The sequence below is a fragment of the Somniosus microcephalus genome, chromosome 18, assembly GCF_052327205.1.
Source record: "Somniosus microcephalus isolate GS21.2 chromosome 18, FLI_Smic_1.0, whole genome shotgun sequence".
Classification (NCBI taxonomy): domain Eukaryota; kingdom Metazoa; phylum Chordata; class Chondrichthyes; order Squaliformes; family Somniosidae; genus Somniosus; species Somniosus microcephalus.
In genome coordinates, this window is record NC_141004.1 from 53,784,795 (window position 1) to 53,804,618 (window position 19,824).

The 19,824-nt window shown below is 42.5% G+C and overlaps 1 protein-coding gene across 1 annotated transcript in view; it reads right to left on the minus strand.

Annotated features, from left to right (window-relative positions):
* Positions 1–13,087, minus strand: part of LOC147105274 (liprin-alpha-2-like) — a 91,203-nt gene extending 78,116 nt beyond the window's left edge. Inside the window, exon 1 of the mRNA XM_086011457.1 lies at positions 12,559–13,087. Coding sequence (XP_085867583.1) covers positions 12,559–12,798 — 240 coding nt within the window. The 5' untranslated portion in view covers positions 12,799–13,087. The remainder of the gene's footprint in view (positions 1–12,558) is intronic.
* Between the last annotated feature and the right edge of the window lie 6,737 nt (positions 13,088–19,824).

A 19,824-nucleotide genomic window follows, 5' to 3' on the forward strand; every position in this document is an offset into this window, starting at 1 on the left:
TAGCATAATAAAACCAATGAGTTAGAAGCACAAATTCAGCTTGAAGGGTAACACACCAAACATTACTGGGAACTAAATATTCTAGGCTGTAGGATCTTTAGAAGGGACAGGGAAATTGGGAAGGGAGGAAGAGTAGCAATATTTAAAAAAGGACAGAATTACTGCAGTGGATAGAGGGGATTGCAGCAAGTGTGATCAAGCAGGACAGTATGAGTTTACAGGAAACTCTCTGGTATCCGGCACCGACGGGACCGGGATGGTGCCGGTTGATTAAAAATTCCGGATGACGGAGAGGGTTATCTACCGAGGCTATTTTTAACAAACAAAGAGTCAGACTCCTGTTATTGAGGTGTTCGGACTTCTGACAGTGCCAAGAAGCCGAGTAGTGGCAATTTGGAGAACTACCCCCACTGACTAACTCAGCCACCGCGGGAGACTCGGACTCGGCAACATTTCCGGTTATTGAGGTGTTTTCGGAGTATGAATTTTGCCGGTTAATAGAGAATTCCGGATATTTAGGTGCCGTTTAAACAAGAGTTTCCTGTACTACATAGGAGTCTAAAAATATCACTTAACACTTCTACAATACGCTAATAAAATTACAATTTTACTTATTTAATTACCATAAATTGATGGCCCTGATAATATATTGCTTGTTTCGTTGCATAGAACAGCATGCCCTCTGCATCACCGGTGAGCAACATGAGAGATCCACTATCTATACACACAGTCTTTACACAAGATTACTTCATCCATTTTAGCCAATTGCCTCCAGACACCTTGTGAAGGTAAAATACAGGTTAGACTTGCATAACTACTGAATTGCTCTGTATTCAGCTGAATGGTGCAATCTGCTCAACTGGGGGGAAAAGCAGAAGAGGGGTGGAGAAGACAAGTAAAAATTAATTCCTTCATCCATCTTCCACCCACAGTGCTCAGCTCCCACCTAACAGTTCAACTAAAAACAGATGAAGGTAAACATGTAATTGGCACATTCAAGTAACCGGCAAAATTCAACTCCAAACCCAACCAGTAAAGAAATAATTCAACTGTTCTTGGATGCTAGACATACCAAAGTCATTTAATTCACAAATGGCCCATTATGTGCAAGAATATAGCAGCCAACAGTTATAAATTGGGTCAATTTGAATTCTATAGCTAGTTTTCCCCAATGGATTCTATTAAATGCACATAGAAAAAACAGTTCTGATCAATTTTGCTTTAAAATAATTTATTCTTGTAATCACTACACACACAATGAACTGATCCAAGCTTGCAGTGACATCTTTCCAAAGGTTTTACTTCATGGATAGTTTTATTTCAAACATATATTTTAACACCAAAACTTACTGCACCGCACGGTTTTAATTTGCTTCCCTACCATTCTCACGTAAATGCGGTGATAAAAGATTTGGGAGACACTCAGTAAAACAATTAGCACATATAGCTTTGCTGCAGCAACTATAGTTACTTAACTGTAATCCATTTAAAAGGCAACAGACACCTTAGAGCAACGACGCAGGTATTATTCAGTCACAGATAAACAATAAAATGCCGATCCATTAATGTTTGCATATCAAGTGCAGACATTCCACTGGAGGTTCTTATTAGCATTATTCGGTCACCCTAAATTAAAACAGCTAGAAACTCAAGTTGTGCATTTTCCCAAGTTAGCATTCATTTTATGGCCTGTTCTAAACTCAAGAGATGCCATACACTCGAGGTGTCCAAGCTTTCTGGGTAGGGGCAGGATTAGATTCAGGCTCAGCAAAATTCCATCTCTCTCCCACCTCCACCAATCAGTACGATAGCAACATTTTGGCAGCTGTCTCCCATTCTGCCAGCGTATTTCACACCTAATCTAGAGCCATCTTTTGTCTCTCCACTAGTCCTATCACCATCTCATCTCGTTTTGAATACCTCTTAATGTCTCTTCACTTCTCTCCCAGCTCCCAAACTGGCCTTTTAATCTGTTTCATTTCCTGTGCTTCTTCAGTCTTGACAAAGGGTTTCAACCTGAAACGTTGACTATTTCTCTCTCCACGGATGTTGCCTGGCCTGAGTTTTTCCAGCATTTTCTGTTGTTATTTCCACCAATCAGTAGCCTGCTGACACTCACTATTTAGGCACACATATGAAGCATGTCCACTTGAAATACCAAAGGGTTCTTACCTGTGAATCACACAGTAGCGCCTTAAAAAAAAAAAGTCATCTTTCTCTCTATTGGGCAAAAAAACAAGTGGCCTACGTGAGAAACCAATAGGAAGTTCCAAGCCAGTTCTCTTTGGCTGCAGATCCTCAGCTCAGAAACTGTCCACAACAGGCAATCTCACCTAGAAAAGTAAAAATGGTCGCTGCTCAAAGTAGAAACACATACTTGTGCAGGGTAGGGTGATCTTCAAAGGCACGAGTCAGTGCATAAGAAATGTAATTTTGTGTCTGTTTGTACTCCGCGCTGACAGTAATACCAAAAAGTGTTGCATTTGCCAGTATGGGATCCTTCACCCTGATCAACATGAAACTTTACTACTCGCAGTCCTCTTCAAAAATGAAACAAGAAATCCTGATCTTGTTCATCCTTTTGTAATTTAGCTATTACTTCAGTCTGAGCAAAGTACAGATCACATCAGAGGGTGAAACTAGCAAGCAATGGTTCCTGAGCCGTTTGGATGAAGGAAAAAAATTTGTAGGGCTATGGGGAAAGGGCGGAGGAGTGGAACTAACTGAAGTGCTCTTGCAGAGAGCTGGCACGGGATCGACGGGCCGAATGGCCTTCTTCCGTGCTGTAACCATTCTCAGAGAACTAAATCAAACACAACAGATGCGGCGTAAATTAACCAGCAAGTTCTGGAGATTCGCAACTCACGACGTATCTTAATCCCCTGAACTTGCTGGCTAATTTACTTACACATTAATAACAGCGAGCGTCATTAACACACCCTTATTTTCCCAGTAAGATTCAGCCCATTACATCATTCCCTGCCTGCATGTGTGCAAGACAGGAATTCCTCACTTAATTACCTGGCCACATCATATTGGGCTTTCTATCTAATGATCTGAGCTAATAGCCAACACCAAGATTCTAAGTTATTGAGACACTAATTTCCTATCAGTGTTTGTACTAGATTCCCCTTCAGCGAGTCTCTCCTCTAGAAATGGAAATATAAATCTTAGCCCGCAGAGTCCAGGGCTAACAATTACCTCAAACATAAACTGGCAATTACATAGGATTCCTACTGCCTCTTGTTACTCTGGAAAGTGAAAAACATCGGACAGTAGATTCACCTCATACAGGCTAAAACTACTGAAGTGCATTTACAGTTAGGTGTTTACAGAAGCAGAGATATAGACAGATACTATACAGCACAAGAGCTAATTTACAATAGGTACAACTGGAATGACTGTTAAAGCAGCATATTCACTCAGCTCCTTCTGGCAAATTCTTGAAATGGCACCATTTCCTCCCATAATACATAGCCACCCACTAAGAGAATTTGATGTATCCGAATGTATATAGGCCACTGCACCAGAACTCATAACTACGGCAATTAGCTTTATAGTGCATTTTAAATTTACACCGATGTGCTTCTGCCACAAGTTCAAACGCAGAAACAATTTCCCATTTTACCACATCATAGCAGCAACTATACATTCGATACACACAATGAAAATGCATTAAATGCCTTAGTACTAAGTGACAGTACCAGTCTCTCTCCTCATATTTCTTTTTCAGTAGTTTACTAACAATTGGAAAGCTCTGAAGAACCTGATTAATTCTTCTTTGGAAATTTTGGAATAAAGTTAGATTTAACAAAAGTAATTATATATTGAATCTTGGGCTGAATCCACGAACTCTCACTTACTGCTCATCGGCAACATATTTCCTTCCTCCATTTCTAGTCCTGTGCATTTTCTGCAATCTCATACTGCTCTTTTGTCAAGTCTCCAGTTTAAAGAATTCTAACAAATCCCATCTTCCTTTGCCTCGTCATGCTTTAATGTTCTTTCCTTTGCTGTTTAGTCAGTTCACAATCAATTTCTGATGCTGTGCTTGTACTACCACCTTCTGCTTTAGATATACAATGAATTTAATCTTTTAATAGCCTGTTTGGCTGGGTGCATAAAATGTACCTCCCGCTTTAACTGCCAATAATTGTTACAACTGGAGCTATGGTAACCCTTGCCGCGGTCTTATACCCCCCTAATTGCTGAAGCCCTAATAACCAGCTTTCTCACTAAAGGCTTATACTTTCATCGGTCTTCAAGGCTCAACCCTACATAAACTCCAACCCATTGAAAATTCGGCTTCTTGTATTCTCTGCCACAAACCCATCACCCTTGTTCTTGCTGACTTTCACTGGCTTCCTGCCCCCCATTCCATCAATTTTAAAATTTTCAATCTCATTTAAATTCCTCCATGCTCTATCCTGCCCTAGCTCTAACCTTCTCAGTCCAGTCCACTATGAGCAACATCTGCATCTTTCCATCCCCCTCCAGCTACCAAGGTCTTTCCAATATCTCCCTAAATCACTGCATTTAGCAAACTTCTTCACTTGATACTTCTTTCCCCTTCCTTCAAAAGACTCCTCAAAATCTCAGTCTGCTCCTTTGGTCACCCTCCAGAACTTTTCTACTATTCCTGATCATAAGAACATAAGAAATAGGAGCAGGAGTCGGCCATTTGGCCCTTCGAGCCTGCTCCACCATTCAATAAGATCATGGCTGATCTTCTACCTCATCTCCACTTTCCTGCACTATCCCCATATCCCTTGATTCCCTTAATATTCAAAAATCTATCAATCTCTGTCTTGAATATACATAAAGACTGAGCTTCCACAGCCCTCTGGGGTAGAGAATTTCAAAGATTCGCCACCTCTGAATGAAGAAATTTCTCCACATCTCAGTCCTAAATGACTGACCTCTTATTCTGAGACTGTGACCCCTGGTTCTAGACTCCCCAGCCAGGGGAAACATCCTTCCTGCATTTACCCTGTCAAGCCCTGTAAGAATTTTGTATGTTTCAATGAGATCACCTCATTCTTCTAAACTCTAGAGGATACAGGCCTAGTCTACTCAATCTCTCCTCATAGGACAATCCCCCCATCCCAGGAATCAGTCTGGTGAACCTTCGTTGCACTCCCTCTGTGGCAAGTATATCCTTCCTTAGGTAAGGAGACCAAAACTGTACACAATACTCCAGGTGGGGTCTCACCAGGGCCCTATATAATTGCAGTAAGACGCCTTTACTCTTATACTTAAATCCTCTTGTAATAAAGGCCAACATACCATTTGCTTTCCTAACTGCTTGCTGTACCTGCATGTTAACTTTCAGTGATTCGTGTACAAGGACACCCAGGTCCCTAACAAAAACAGATTATCTGGTCATTATAACATTGCTGTTTGTGGGATCTTGCTGTGTGCAAATTGGCTGCCGCATTTCCCACATTACAACAGTGACTCCACTTCAAAAGTACTTCATTGGCTGTAAAGTGCTTTGAGACGTCCGGTGGTCGTGAAAGGCACTATACAAATGCAAGTCTTTCTTTCTCTGAACACCTACATTTCCCAATCTCTCACCATTTAAAAAACTCTGCTTTTCTATTTTTCCTACCTAACTTCACATTTCATTCCATTTGCCATGTTCTTGCCCACTCACTTAACTTGTCTATATCCCCTTGAAGCCTCTTTGCATCCTCCTCACAACTTACATTCCCACCTAGCTTTGTATCATCAGCAAACTTGGATATATTACATTTGGTCCCCTCATCCAAATCATTGATGTAGATTGTGAATAGCTGAGGCCCAAGCACTAATCCTTGCGATACCCCACTAGTTATAGCCTGCCAACCCAAAAATAATCCATTTATTCCTACTCTCTGTTTTCTGTCCATTTACCAATCCTCAATCCATGCTAGTATATTACCCCCAATCCCATGAGCCCTAATTTTATTAACCTCGTGCAGCATCTTATCGAATGCCTTCTGAAAATCCAAATACACCACATCCATTGGTTTCCCCTTATCTATTCTGCTAGTTACAACCTCAAAAAGTTCTAACAGATTTGTCAAACACGATTTCCCTTTCATAAATCCGTGTTGACTCTGCCCAATCCTATTATTATTTTCTAAGTGCCCTGTTATCACGTCCTTAATAATAGATTCTAGCATTTTCTCTACTACTGATGTCAGGCTAACTGATTTGTAGTTCCCCGGTTTCTCTCCTTTCTTAAATAGCAGGGTTTCATTTGCTACCTTCCAATCTGCAGGAACCGTTCTAGAATCTATGGAATTTTGGAAAATGACAACCAATGCATCCACTATCTCTATAGCCACCTCTTTCAAAACCCTAGGATGTAGGTCATCAGGTCCTGGGAATTTATCAGCTTTCAGTCACATTAGTTTCTCCGGTACTATTTTTTTTTTACTAATACTAATTTCTTTCAGTTCCTCATTCTCGCTAGACCCTTGGTTCTCCACTATTTCCAGGAGGTTTTTTATGTCTTCTTCCGTGAAGACAGACACAAAGGGGTAGATTTTCATCCAGCAGTCGGGAAGGAGCTGGGACTACAACTTTCGGGTTTTAGTCCCGCCTCCATCGACGTCCGGCCAATCCACGCGATTTTCCCTTGATTGACCTTGTTGAGCCCGCCCAGCGGGCTCAGCAGGCCAATTAAGGGCCACCCAGCAACAGGTGACGTCACAGACTGAAATTTCATCTGTCAGGACGTCCTGACAGATGAAATATCAGTGTTTCACAGCTGTTTGAAGCTGTCAAAACACTGACTGTCTTGTCTGAGTTCTAACCAGAGTCCTTCTACACAGACTCAGTTAGAACTCCTACCGGCACCAAAAGCTGCAGGCTGTCACTTTTGACAGATCGCGGCCATTCTGCGCCGGCTGAGTGATGGACTCCCGAAGCCTAGAGGAAGGAAGGCTGTAAAGGTAAGTACAGGTAATTTAAACTTCTTCACACACTTCAGACACACCAAACACACTTACCTTTGCACTCATGCACCCATCACTCACCTGAACACCGACATCGCGACCCCTACAAGTCCTTCAACCCGACGGCCCGCCTGCTCTAACCTGGCGTGGTTTGGAGCCGTTGGAAATCCCACACGACACCCCTCAAAATAGGGATTAGGCTAAAAACTGCCCGTTAACTACCTGTTAACAGGCAGTTAATTGGCACTAATCCCTTCCCGCCTCGGGTTGGCGGGTCCCAGTGCGGGGCGGGTACCCGCCTCCTTGGAAACTTACGTGGAGGTGGGTTTTGGGCGGGATGGTGTCGGGAGCCCCGAATTCGGGATTTTTGCCCCCCCCCCCGCACGCTTAAAGGCCCGCCTCACGGCACACTGAAAATCTGGCACATAGTTATTTGTTTAATTTTGCTGCCATTTCCTTATTCCCCATTATAATTTCTCCTGTCTCAGCCTGTAGGGGACCCACATTTACTTTCACTAATCTTTTCCTTTTTACATACCTATAGAAGCTTTTACATTCTGTTTTTATGTCTCTTGCTAGTTTACTCTCATATTCTATTTTCCCTTTCTTTATCAATTTCTTGGTCCTCCTTCGCTGAATTCTAAAATCCTCCCAATCCGCTGGCTTACTACTCTTTTTGGCAACATTATAAGCCTCTTCCTTTGATCTAATACTATCTTTAACTTCTCGTTAGCCACGGTTGGACCACTTTTCCTGTGGGATTTTTGTGCCTTAAGGAATGTATATTTGTTGTAAATTATGTATTAATTCTTTAAATGCTAGCTATTGTTTGTCTACCGTCATACCTTTCAATGTAGTTTCCCAATCTACCGTAGCCAACTCGCCCCTCATACCTACATAATTTGCTTCGTTTAGATTTAAGACCCTAGTTTCGGATTTAACTAAATCACTTCCAAATTCAATATAAAATTCTATCATATTATGGTCATTCTTCTCTAAAGGCCCCTTTACTACAAAGGTTATTAATTAACCCTTCCTCATTGCACAATACTAGATCTAAAATAGCCTGTTCCCTAGTTGGTTCCTCAACATACTGATCTAGAAAACTATCTTACATATATTCCATAAATTCGTCCTCCAAACTGTTACTGGTTTGCCCAGTCTATATGTAGATTAAAGTCCATGATCACTGTATTACCCTTGTTACATGTGCCTCTAATTTCCTGATTTATACTCTGCCCTACATTACAACTACTGTTTGAGGGCCTATAAACAACTCCCACCAATGTATTCTGCCCCTTGCTGTTTCTTAGCTCCACCCAAACTGATTCTACTGCTTGATTTTCAGAGCCAAGATCCTTTCTCTCTACTGTCTTTATCCCATCCTTTTATCAGGGGCACCCCTCCTCCTTTTCCATTCTGCCTATCTTCTAAAAGTTAAGTATCCTGGAATATTTAGTTCCCAACCTTGGCCACTTTGCAACCACGTCTCCGTTATGGCTATTAGATCAAACCTGTTAATTTCTACCTGCGCTATTAATTCATCTATTTTGCTGCTAATGCTTCGCGCATTCAGATATCGTGCCTTTAGCTTTGACTTATTTCTATTTTTCCCTGATGTCACCTTAGTCACTGATGACTTATTACCTTTGTTACTCTCTGTCCCTTCCTGACCCACTCTGCTTATTTTTACACAAAACTCTACTCTGCTCTAGAGCCTTGACATTTCTCACTACTTTTAAATTTACTCTTTCCCGAATCCTCCCACCACCTCATTAGTTTAAAGCCATGGCTACTGCCTTAGTTATTTGGTTCGCCAGGACACTGACCCCAATGGCACAGCTCCCTCTTTCCCCGGTACAGTGCCCCATGAACTGGAGCCCCTTCCTCCCACACCACTCTGAGCCACGCATTTAAAGCTCTAATCTGTTGACCCTATGCCAATTTGCACGTGGTTCAGGTAACAATCCAGAGATTACTACCTTTGAGGATCTGCTTTTTAATTTGGATCCTAGCTCCTCAAACTCCCTCAGCAGAACCTCATTCCTCGTTCTACCTATGTCGTTGGTTCCAACGTGGCCCACGACAACTAGATCCTCTCCCTCCCACTCCAAGTTCTTCTTCAGCCGCGAGGAGATGTCTTTAACCCTGGCACTGGGCAGGCAACACAACCTTCGGAACTCTCGGTCGCGGCTGCAGAAAACAGTATCTATCCCACTGACTATACTGTCCCCTACCACAACTACATTCCCTTTCACTCCCCCCACTTGAATGGCCTCCTGCACCATGGTCAGCTTGCTCATCCATCCTGCAGGCTTTTCCCTCATCCACACAGGCAGCAAGAACCTCATACCTGTTGGACAAGGGCAAAGGCTGAGGCTCCTCCAGCACTGCACCTGGGGTCCCCTTACTGCCTGAGTTGCAGTCACACCCTCCTAACCAGACCTGTACCACTACCTAACCTAAAGGGTGTGACTGCCTCTTGGATCAAACTGTCCAGGTAACTCTCCCCATCCCTGATGCCCTGCAATGTCTGCACCTCAGACTCCAGCTCCAGTTGCATTGCTTCTTCCTTGGGATGTTAAAGGCACAACATAAATATCCTGTTAAATTCTCAAACTTTAAAAATTAAGTTGAAGGAGTACAATTTGCTAATCGGGTTCTTTTTGTGTGTGCTTTTTTAAAATAAATTCAGTAACTTGCATATCATACTATAATGGGCACTGAAATTCCTAGAGATAGGCAATGGTTTCTTGCTAAACTTATCACAATCATTAAAAAGGTGAAATTAAGTGAGAGCAGAAACATAAACAGAAGTACTCTCATCCCTCCAACCTGTACTGTTAACGGAAGAAATCTCCTTAAAGGATAGATCTGTAATTTTATAACTTTCCTCCTCCTCCAGTCTAAATGGAAGCTTGCCATTTTGAAACACCTCTCAGCTTCCTGGAGCAATTATATTGAACATCCTTCTGACCAGCACACTTTCGGCCCATTTTTTGAGGCATCTGACCCAGAAGTTGATCAGTAGTACATTTTCATGGCTCATATACCTTCCTACTGGTATCTATGATTGGAAAAAGAGCACCCATCTATACATTTCCCTACTGAAATGCTCACTGATGTTCCCACAAGTGCCAGCAACAAAGGAGTTCCATGCTGAGGGGGGTGGAGACCTGACCTTTCAGGGTCTCCACAGGAGGGGAGGGGAGAGAGAGAGGGGGGGATACTTTACCTCCATTTATTTCATACCAGCTCAGAGGTGCAACATGATGTAATTTGGAGAGACGGAAGAGAAAGTATTTTATATCAGAGGGATTCTTCCCTTCTGCTTTAACCTTTCCTCATACTTCAGCGGCATCGAGCATACAGGCACCTGCACGCATGAGAACAGGCCTAAAACAGCATGTGACACGAACAGAGGCAAGACAATAATTTACTAGAAGTAGCATCAAGGAGCTCAGATAAATCTAAAATCATTCAACTTTGCTTATGTTTTTTAGCATCTTATCAAGGCTGTGTTCTCTTTTCCAGACATAAATGAACTGCAACAATAGAAAACTGACTTTCTATATATCTTTGTCAGCATCAGAATCTACACCTAAAAAAAATCATGTTTTAATCCGTGATCCAACATCCAAGGAGCATTGAAGCAGCAATAGAAAATCATTAAAACTAGACTGTTTGGGGGCGGGAGGGATTGAAAGAAAGACAGGCAAGAAACGGGATCCACGACAAAACAGATCGTAAGATAGAAGGCTGTCAACAAGTCGGTATGGACACAAATACTCAGAGAAACACATGAACCAAAGATCAGAATTGGGTAGATACTTGAGCAACGCAAGCAGAAACAAATCTACAATACGATGTATATATGTGAACATGAGAAGCATTAGAATCAAGATGCCGGAAGTGGAAGCAATTGTGGCAGTAGGAACACGAGAAACGTCGCTAAATCCAGAGGTTGAAAATATAATATAATATTCAGGAGTAAAGTGATTAAAATGAGTGCACAAAAAAAGGTAGCCTGTTTCCAATCTAATTGGGATCGCTCCAGTTTCCAGTGAATCCCTCATAACGGTCAATGCCACACAAAACTGGTCCCCAGACTGTCTCAACATTCTGGGATAAATACCATCCATCCCATGGTACTTACTTATATCGAGTCAATTTAACCTTACTAGGACTCATCTTATTTATATCAAAGTAATTGGTGTATCTTTGTTTGGGGAAAATCATGTTTCTTGTGTTTTCCCTTGTAAATTCTTGGAAGACAATAGTCTTTCAGAATATTTACTATTTTGTGCTCATCCTCAGTTGAGTCCAGTACAAACAGAAGACATACTAACTTCAAAGACAAAAATCAAATGATTGGTGGGGGGGGGGGAAGAAAAATCATCTTTTCCAAGACGCTGAACAGACTCAGGTGCAGCACACTCTGTATTTAGATAATATCATCTGAAATCTGTGTCCTATGGCCTTGACAGCATAATCCCAGCCATTTATCATTTTCTATATTAAATCTTTATTGCCCGAGTATTGTGTAATTAGTTTCACTGTATTGCAGGTTTTCCCCTTAGTTGGCATTGCTGCTCCATATGGTATCAGCTACCACCAGGGACTCATTGTGAACATGGTGTTCCATGTCAAAATGATACCCCAATAAATTTTGCTTTCAATAAACCATTACAAAAAAAAACTTGTTCAAAGAAAAAGTCACAATTTTATTAAAACATTAAAAATAAGCTATTGTACAGTCTGTTGAGATATTAGGCTACATCCCTATCTGGAACTGCACAGAAAACATTTTATTAAGAATATCTAAATATGAACACTGCAGTATGATCAATAGGATGGCCCTTGATCACCTTATAGTACTAATATAGATACACCATTTCAAAATCTGTGTGGAAAACAAGTAGGACTTTTAAAAACAGCTAGCTCCACACTACGACTGTAAAATCGAAAACATCAATTTTTAAAAAGAAAAAAAAAATGATTTGCAGTCTTCACAAATAAATCAGTTCTTGTTTCAAGCTTCAGCCCCCTGGTGGCGGCGTGCAGGCAGACTGCGGGCAGGTATTGAACAGTTTAAAACCCGTTACCTCCCATCTACCTGAAGACAGGTGCATTCACACGTCGAGCCGCCTTTCAGAGTTTCCTGCATCTTTCAGGGACAGAAATCAGGGGTCCTCTTATATGATTCACCTACAAAAACCGCCTTCCATTGAGCAAAATACGTGCCAGCTTTAATAAAAAAGTGTGCGATCACTGCTTCAATATATTGGACACTGTCGATAATTGCCCGTATTGATCACTGACAGTCCCCACATTGATCACAGACCAGGTGCTGCAAGGGGTGCAACATCACATCATTTATAAGCGTTATATAATTATGAGGCAATGCACAAATAACAAAAGAATTCCCTTGCGATCCCAGCACCCAGTTGCAATCCCGAGCGAACATTTTGCGCAACAGAACTCTGCAATTTTAAAAAGATTTTGTGAGGGGGGGGTGGGGGAGGAGGGAGGAAGAGGAGGGTGGTCCTTCATATATTTTTTATATATAAATGCAGACAGCCCTAGTGCACCGGCCGGCCTGGCCGCCCATTACCTGGGGTAAAGCCGAATTCAGCTGGCGCTGCAGCAGATCCCTCTCGTGGGCCACCTCTTGCATCCTGTCCTGAGTGAGGGACAAAGTTTCCTGCGTCTCCCGCAGGGTCTCCATCAGCTTGTCGCGCTCGTCCAGCATGTTCACCATCAGCTGCTCGAAATTGGCGTCCTCCGAGCCGTTCTGCGAGCCCCTCTGCTGGAGGGTATCCTCGCTGATCGTGGGCATCACCTCGCACATCATCCTCCCCGCCGACCCGAGCCACTCGCAAACCAACAATGTGTTTTTCTTTAATATATCAAACAAACCAACCCAACCGGCGGCTCTCGCATGAATTTAGCCGCTCGCTCACTCGGATAACCGGCACTCACACTCGCGCGCTTCCAGGGCTCTGCCGGCACCAACTGCCACCGCGCATGCATCCATCCGCGGCTCCTCGCACATGCGCGCACGCTCTCCTCCTCGCCGCTGCGTCACCACCGTCTGGTTCTGCGCATGCTCGGGCTCCTCCTTCTTCTTCTTCTCTCGCCCCGCCCACTGTGCCAAATACCTGGTTAAAACTTCTTTGATATTTTTCTGTAAAATTGACCACTGCATTTGTACTGTTAATCCTAAAGCTGTTTTTAAGGCTTTGTTTTATTACGGCTAATGAATGTCATGGATTTATTATGTAATTGATGAGTTGTAACAAGTACTACCCATATTTAAATAAATATGTTTGACTAAAAAAAAAAGTTCTTTGATGGTAGCCCTGGAGATGGAGCACGCGGTGTCTGCCGGCACACTTGAAGCCTTCCGAGACCGGTGGGCGCCGCGGGGACTGGAGTGCATCCTCACCCCTGGCCAATGTAAATTTAATTTGATTAGTTTTAAAAATTAATTTAAGTGTTTTAAGTTTCTTTACAGTTCATGTGTTCGGCCGGGAGAGCAGGAGGCTCCGCTCAGCGATGCAGAGAGATCTGCAGATGGAGAAGAATGTCAACCAGAGTCTGCTGGATCTGCACAAACTCTCCACTGGGAGCGCTGACCCTCATTTGTGTGAATTCCTGGAGACCCACTATCTGGATGAACAAGTGAAGATGATCAAGAAGTTTGGAGATCACATCACCAACTTGAAGAGACTGGGACCCCTGCCTTGTAGGGAATGATGGCTTGTGACTTTGTACAAAGAGCTGAGACCTAAGCTCTGTAATGTTATTAACTGTAAATAAAATGTTCAAATTTTAAATTAAAAAAACTTCTTTGATGTCCTGGAGTTGGAGCACACGGTGTCCGCCGGCACACTTGAGGCCTTCCGAGACCGGTGGGTGCCGCGGGGACTGGAGTACATCATCACCCCGGCCAATGTAATTTAAATTTAATTTGATAAGGTTTTAAAAAATTAATTTGTTAAGTTTTTTAAGTTTCTTTACAATCCATTTGTTCGGCCGGGAGAAAAAAAAACTTCTTTGATCTTCCGCGACCGGTGGGCACCGCAGGGACTGGAGTGCATCATCACGCCGGCCAACCAAATTTCAATTTAATTTGTTAAGTTTCGTTTCATGTTTTATTACAGTTTATTTGTTTATGGTCCCACAAAAAAACTTCTTTGATTTTGAAAAGAAAGACTTGCATTTATATTAGTGCCTTTCACGACCACCGGACTTCCCAAAGCGCTTAACAGCCAATGAAGCACTAGTCATTTTTTGAAGTGCAGTCCCTGTTGTAATGTAGGAAACACGGCAGCCAATTCACACATAGCAAGCTCCCACAAACAGCAATGTGATAATGACTGGATAATTTGGTTTTTTTTTAGCGATGTTGATTGAGGGATAAATATTGTCCAGGCACCGGGGATAATTCCCCCACTCTTCCTCGAAATAGTGCCATGGGATCTTTTATGTCCACCCAAGAGAGCAGACGGGTTTAACATTTCATCCGAAAGACAGCACCTCCGACAACACAACACTCCCTCAGTACTGCACTGGAGTGTCAGCTAAGATTTTTGTGTTCAAGTCTCTGGAGTGGGACTTGAACCCACGACCTTCTGACTCAGAGGTGAGGGTCGTACCAACTGAGCCACAGCTGACATGCGTGGATGACGCTAAGTTGCCCCGGTGTCACCAAACGGAAACATAAAATTAATAGGGCAAGTGTGCAGGCCACCATTAATGTAATAACTAAACACAAACCATCCAATTAAATAATATGCTTGATAAGCAACAGAAAATGAACACCAATTAAACTATAATATTGTCATTGGTGTCTGCAATACATTCTATACCCTGCGCCCATCGGTCACGGAATGCCTCAAGCCTGGCTGGAGCAAAGTGAATTCTCAGCAGTTGTATTTTTTTAAGGAGTGAAAGAGCCACTTTGTTATTTGGGTTTAAAAGCATACCTTGTTTTAATAATGAACACATCCCCATTTGTTTAAATTTGTCTTACTCGTTGAAGAGGCACAACACATACAAAGTGTTAGTAGGGATATCAAGAACAATTCTGAGTAAGGTTGCCAACTCTGGAGGTATTCCTGGAGGATTGATCACGTGATGTCTGCAAATGTTACTGCATTTACCTTATAATGGTTGGGTCCCTTGTAGTTGAGCATCTTTGCTCGGGTTTCGCACCAGCAGCTGTTGTACAAGGACTTCAGGGGACAAGAACTTCAAGTAGCAGAATGGATAGCAAGCTGGTTACAAAATAGGAAACAATGAGTAGGGGTTAAAGGTAGTTACTCAGACTGGCAAAAGGTGGGAAGCGGTGCTGGGACCACTGTTGTTCACCATTTACATGAACGATTTGGACTGGGGAATTGGAAGTAAAATGTCAACATTTGTAGATGACACCAAATTGGAGGGCATTGTTAATGCAGAGGATTGCAACAAAATACAGGAATACATTAATAAACTTGCAGAATGGGCATGTAATTTGCCAATAAACTTCAACATAGATGAGTGTGAGGTGGTGCATTTTGGTAGGACAAATAAGGAGGCCACACACTCCTTGGAAAATAAGGGTCTAAATGAGGTAGAGGAGCAGAGGGATCTGGGGGTACAGATACACAAATTACTAAAGGTAGCGACGCAGGTTATTAAGGCCATAAAAAAATACAAAGCACTGCGGTTCACTTCTAAGGGATAGAATTGAAAAGTAGAGAAGTTATGTTAAAGTTGTATGGAACATTAGTTAGATCACACTTGGAGTACTGTGAACAATTCTGCTCTCCATAATAGAGAGGCACTGGAGAAGGTGTCAAAAACCTTTAGTTATGGAATACTCTCCACTTGACTGGATGAGTGCAGCTCCAACAACACTCAAGAAGCTCGACACCATCCAGGACAAAGCAGCCCGCTTGATTAGCATCCCATCCACCACCTTAAACATTCACTCCCTACACCACCAGCACAACGTGGCTGCAGTGTGTACCATCTACAAGATGCATTGCAGCAACTCGCCAAGGCTTCTTCGGCAGCACCTCCCAAACCCGCGACCTCTTCCACCTAGAAGGACCAAGGGCAGCAGGCACATGGGCACACCACCACCTCTAAGTTCCCCTCCAAGTCACACACCATCCTGACTTGGAAGTATACCGTCGATCCTTCATCGTCACTGGGTCAAAATCCTGGAACTCCCTCCCTAACAGCACTGTGGGAGTACCTTCACCACACCGACTGCAGCGGTTCAAGAAGGCGGCTCACCACCACCTTCTCAAGGGCAACTAGGGATGGGCAATAAATGCTGGCTTTGCCAGCGATGCCCACATCCCATGAATGAATTAAAAAAACTAGAATATTACCAGAACTGAGCGATTATACCTACCAGGAAAGATTAAAAGGGCGGGAGCTCATTTCTCTAGAAAAGAAAAGACTGAGGGGTGACCTGATAGAGGTCTTTAAGATTATGAATGGGTTTGGTAGAGTAGACATAGTAAAGATGTTTTCACTTGCGGGAGAGACCAGAACTAACGTTCATAAATACAAAATAAAAACAGAAAATTCTGGAAATACTCTACAAGTCAGGCTGCATCTGTGATAGAGAAACAAAGTTAACGTTTCAGGTCGATGATGTTAAGTCTGTGAATTATTTAGTTAATTAAGACACAGACTAATGAGTAACAATAAAAACAGGTCTTTACTGGTTGGAGGTAGGGACTATACTGAATACAAGATTACTGCACAGTGCTTATATACCGGTGTGTTCACCCCCGGTATTACGTCTACAGCAGCCTGAGAAAGTAGTACATCTCTTAAGGTGGAACAGGCTTAAGCTCTCTTAAGGTGGAACAGGTTACATACACAACAGATGAGCTTTCGTCAGAACGGGAAAAAATTAGAGACGTAACAGGTTTTAAGCAAGTACAGAGCCAGGGAAAGGAAGGAGGGTAGGAAAGTACTAAAGGGAAAGTCTGTGATAGGGTGGAAAGCAGGAGAGATTAAATGGCAAAAGGGATGATGATGCAAGGTGAAAGGAGATGGTAATGGGACAAATAAATAAACAAAAGATGGGTCTAGAGGAGGTGTAAATGGGAATAGCAGAATCATCAACAGCTGCCGTCTGAAAAAAATGGGGGCAGAGTTTATGATCTGAAATTGTTGAACTCAACGAAGGCTGTAAAATGCCTAATAGAAATATCAGGGGCTGTTCCTCGAGCTTACATTGAGCTTCATTGTAACAGTGTAGGAGGCCCCAGACAGAGAGGTCAGAACGGGAGTCGCTCCCACTCACCATGTTGCTGCTGCTGCTCCCAGCTCTGCAGGAAATGCTAGGCACCACACCCGTCCCATTCCACAGTCTCCCTCTATCCCCCAACGCCCAAGCTCCAACCACCCCCACCCCCCACCTCCCCCCCCCACCCCCAAACCCCAACCCCAACTCCGGGTCTTCCTCTTTCCTACCCACCCAAGCTCTAATCACCCAATCCCCAGCAGCCCTTTCTCCCCAAACCACCATCCCTGGACCTCCAGTCCGTTGTCACTGTCTCCTGCCACTTCGAGCCCTTAACCTATGGTTATGTTCAGCGCAATGCAAATCTCGAGTCCTTGGGATCTTTTTGGGAGATTTATTTATTTTTGTAACTGCGATAAGTGAGGACAGATTTCCTTCTTTATTGAATTATAATAATCTTTTGCTTTAGAACATAAGAACATAAGAACATAAGAAATAGGAGCAGGAGTAGGCCATACGGCCCCTTGGGCCTGCTCCGCCATTCAATAGGATCATGGCTGATCTGAATCTAGACTCATGTCCACTTCCCTGCCCTCTCCCCGTAACCCCTAATTCCCTTATCTGCTAGGAAAATGTCTATCTCCATTTTAAATTTATTTAATGTTGCAGCTTCCACAGCTCTCTGGGGTAGCAAATTCCATAGATTTACTACCCTCTGAGTGAAGAAGTTTCTCCTCATCTCAGTTTTGAAAGGGCAACCCCTTATTCTAAGATTATGCCCCCTAGTTCTAGTCTCACCCATCAGTGGAAACATCCTCCCCGCATCCACCCGATCAAGCCCCCTCACAATCTTATATGTTTCGATAAGATCACCTCTCATTCTTCTGAACTCCAATGAGTAGAGTCCCAACCTACTCAACGTTTCCTCATATGTCAACCCCCTCATCTCTGGAATCAACCGAGTGAACCTTCTCTGAACCGCCTCGAGAGCAAGTATATCTTTTCTTAAATATGGAAACCAAAACTGCACGCAGTATTCCAGGTGTGGCCTCACCAATACCCTGTATAACTGCAGCAAGACTTCCCTGTTTTTATACTCCATCCCCCTTGCAATAAAAGCCAAGATTCCATTGGCCTTCCTGATCACCTGCTGCACCTGCATACTAACTTTTTGTGTTTCATGCACCAGGACCCCCAGATCCCTTTGTACTGTAGCACTTTGCAGTTTCTCTCCATTTAGATAATAACTTGCTCTTTGATTTTTTCTGCCAAAGTGCATAACCTCACACTTTCCAACATTATATTGCATCTGCCAAATCTCTGCCCACTCACTTAGCCTGTCTATGTCCTTTTGCAGGTTTTTTATGTCCTCCTCACTCACTGCTTTCCCTCCCATCTTTGTATCGTCGGCAAACTTGGATATGTTGCACTCGGTCCCTTCCTCCAAATCGTTAATATAGATTGAAAAGAGTTGGGGTCCCAGCACTGACCCCTGCGGAACACCACTAGTTACTGATTGCCAGCCCGAGAATGAACCATTTATCCCAACTCTTAAAAACTGTCCCTGGGAAAAGCAACAAGGAACAAGGTATATGTTACAGTATCACGTCATACGTAACTCAGGAAGAGGCACAAAAAAATTCAAGGTTCTCAGCCTAAACCTGCAACTTATAACTGCAACATGTTGTGTACCAGCCATGGATGGCACGGGAGACATGGAAGAGCCCTTTCCATATAAATTGGTGAGCATCGCCTTAGAAGATCCACTAGTGTTTTAAAAATGTGCTGAAGTTATTTATATATATTGTAGGTCATTAGCACCCTGAAAGTATATGACGTTTTGTACCATTTCCAGGTGATTACCGAGTTTCTGTCACCTGTAAGAAAAATCTGATCATTTTCTCACAACTATGTTGCGTATGAATTATGTGCCATTTACACAATTGACATAAACTCAGTTATGTGTCAGTGCTGGATTAATAGCTTCTCTGTATAACATATCTATAATAATTGATGTGGATCAGTTGAAAACGCAATATGATTCATTGTGTTCTATTGGATTACATAACTCACAGGAATGATCCAAGTAGTTTATCACAATTGTACCTATCCTGCTGTTGTATAAATAATGGATCTCAATGCTCAAATTATTTTTGAAAATGAATATTGTACACAGGACTTGCCACAGCACATGCCACACATTATAAATTGTTACGTGGCATTCGACAACGATTCTTTTATTTTATAATAACACTAGTTGGCCGCAATGTTGTAGCCCATAGATAAAATATTTCTAAAATTCCAAATCTTTCAAAACTATTTTGTCTTTCTTATTTTGACTTTACTTCAAATGTTATTTTTCAGATTCTTCGATTTTATTATTCCTTTGTTCATGTATACTTTTGTCTCACATCATTTTTGCTGTTTGTTTTACAATTTTTTAAAAAGTTGTGCTGCCTGTTTCTAAATCATTGTTATTTTGCTTCCTAGTTCAGGTTACTTATTTTGGCTTTTTGTTTTAATTTGTTTCATTTTTCTATTTGACACTACACTTGGAGATGCTTTTAACACATAGGGCTCGATCTTAATAGCGCTGAGGAGGCGGGTTTGGAGGCGGGTCGG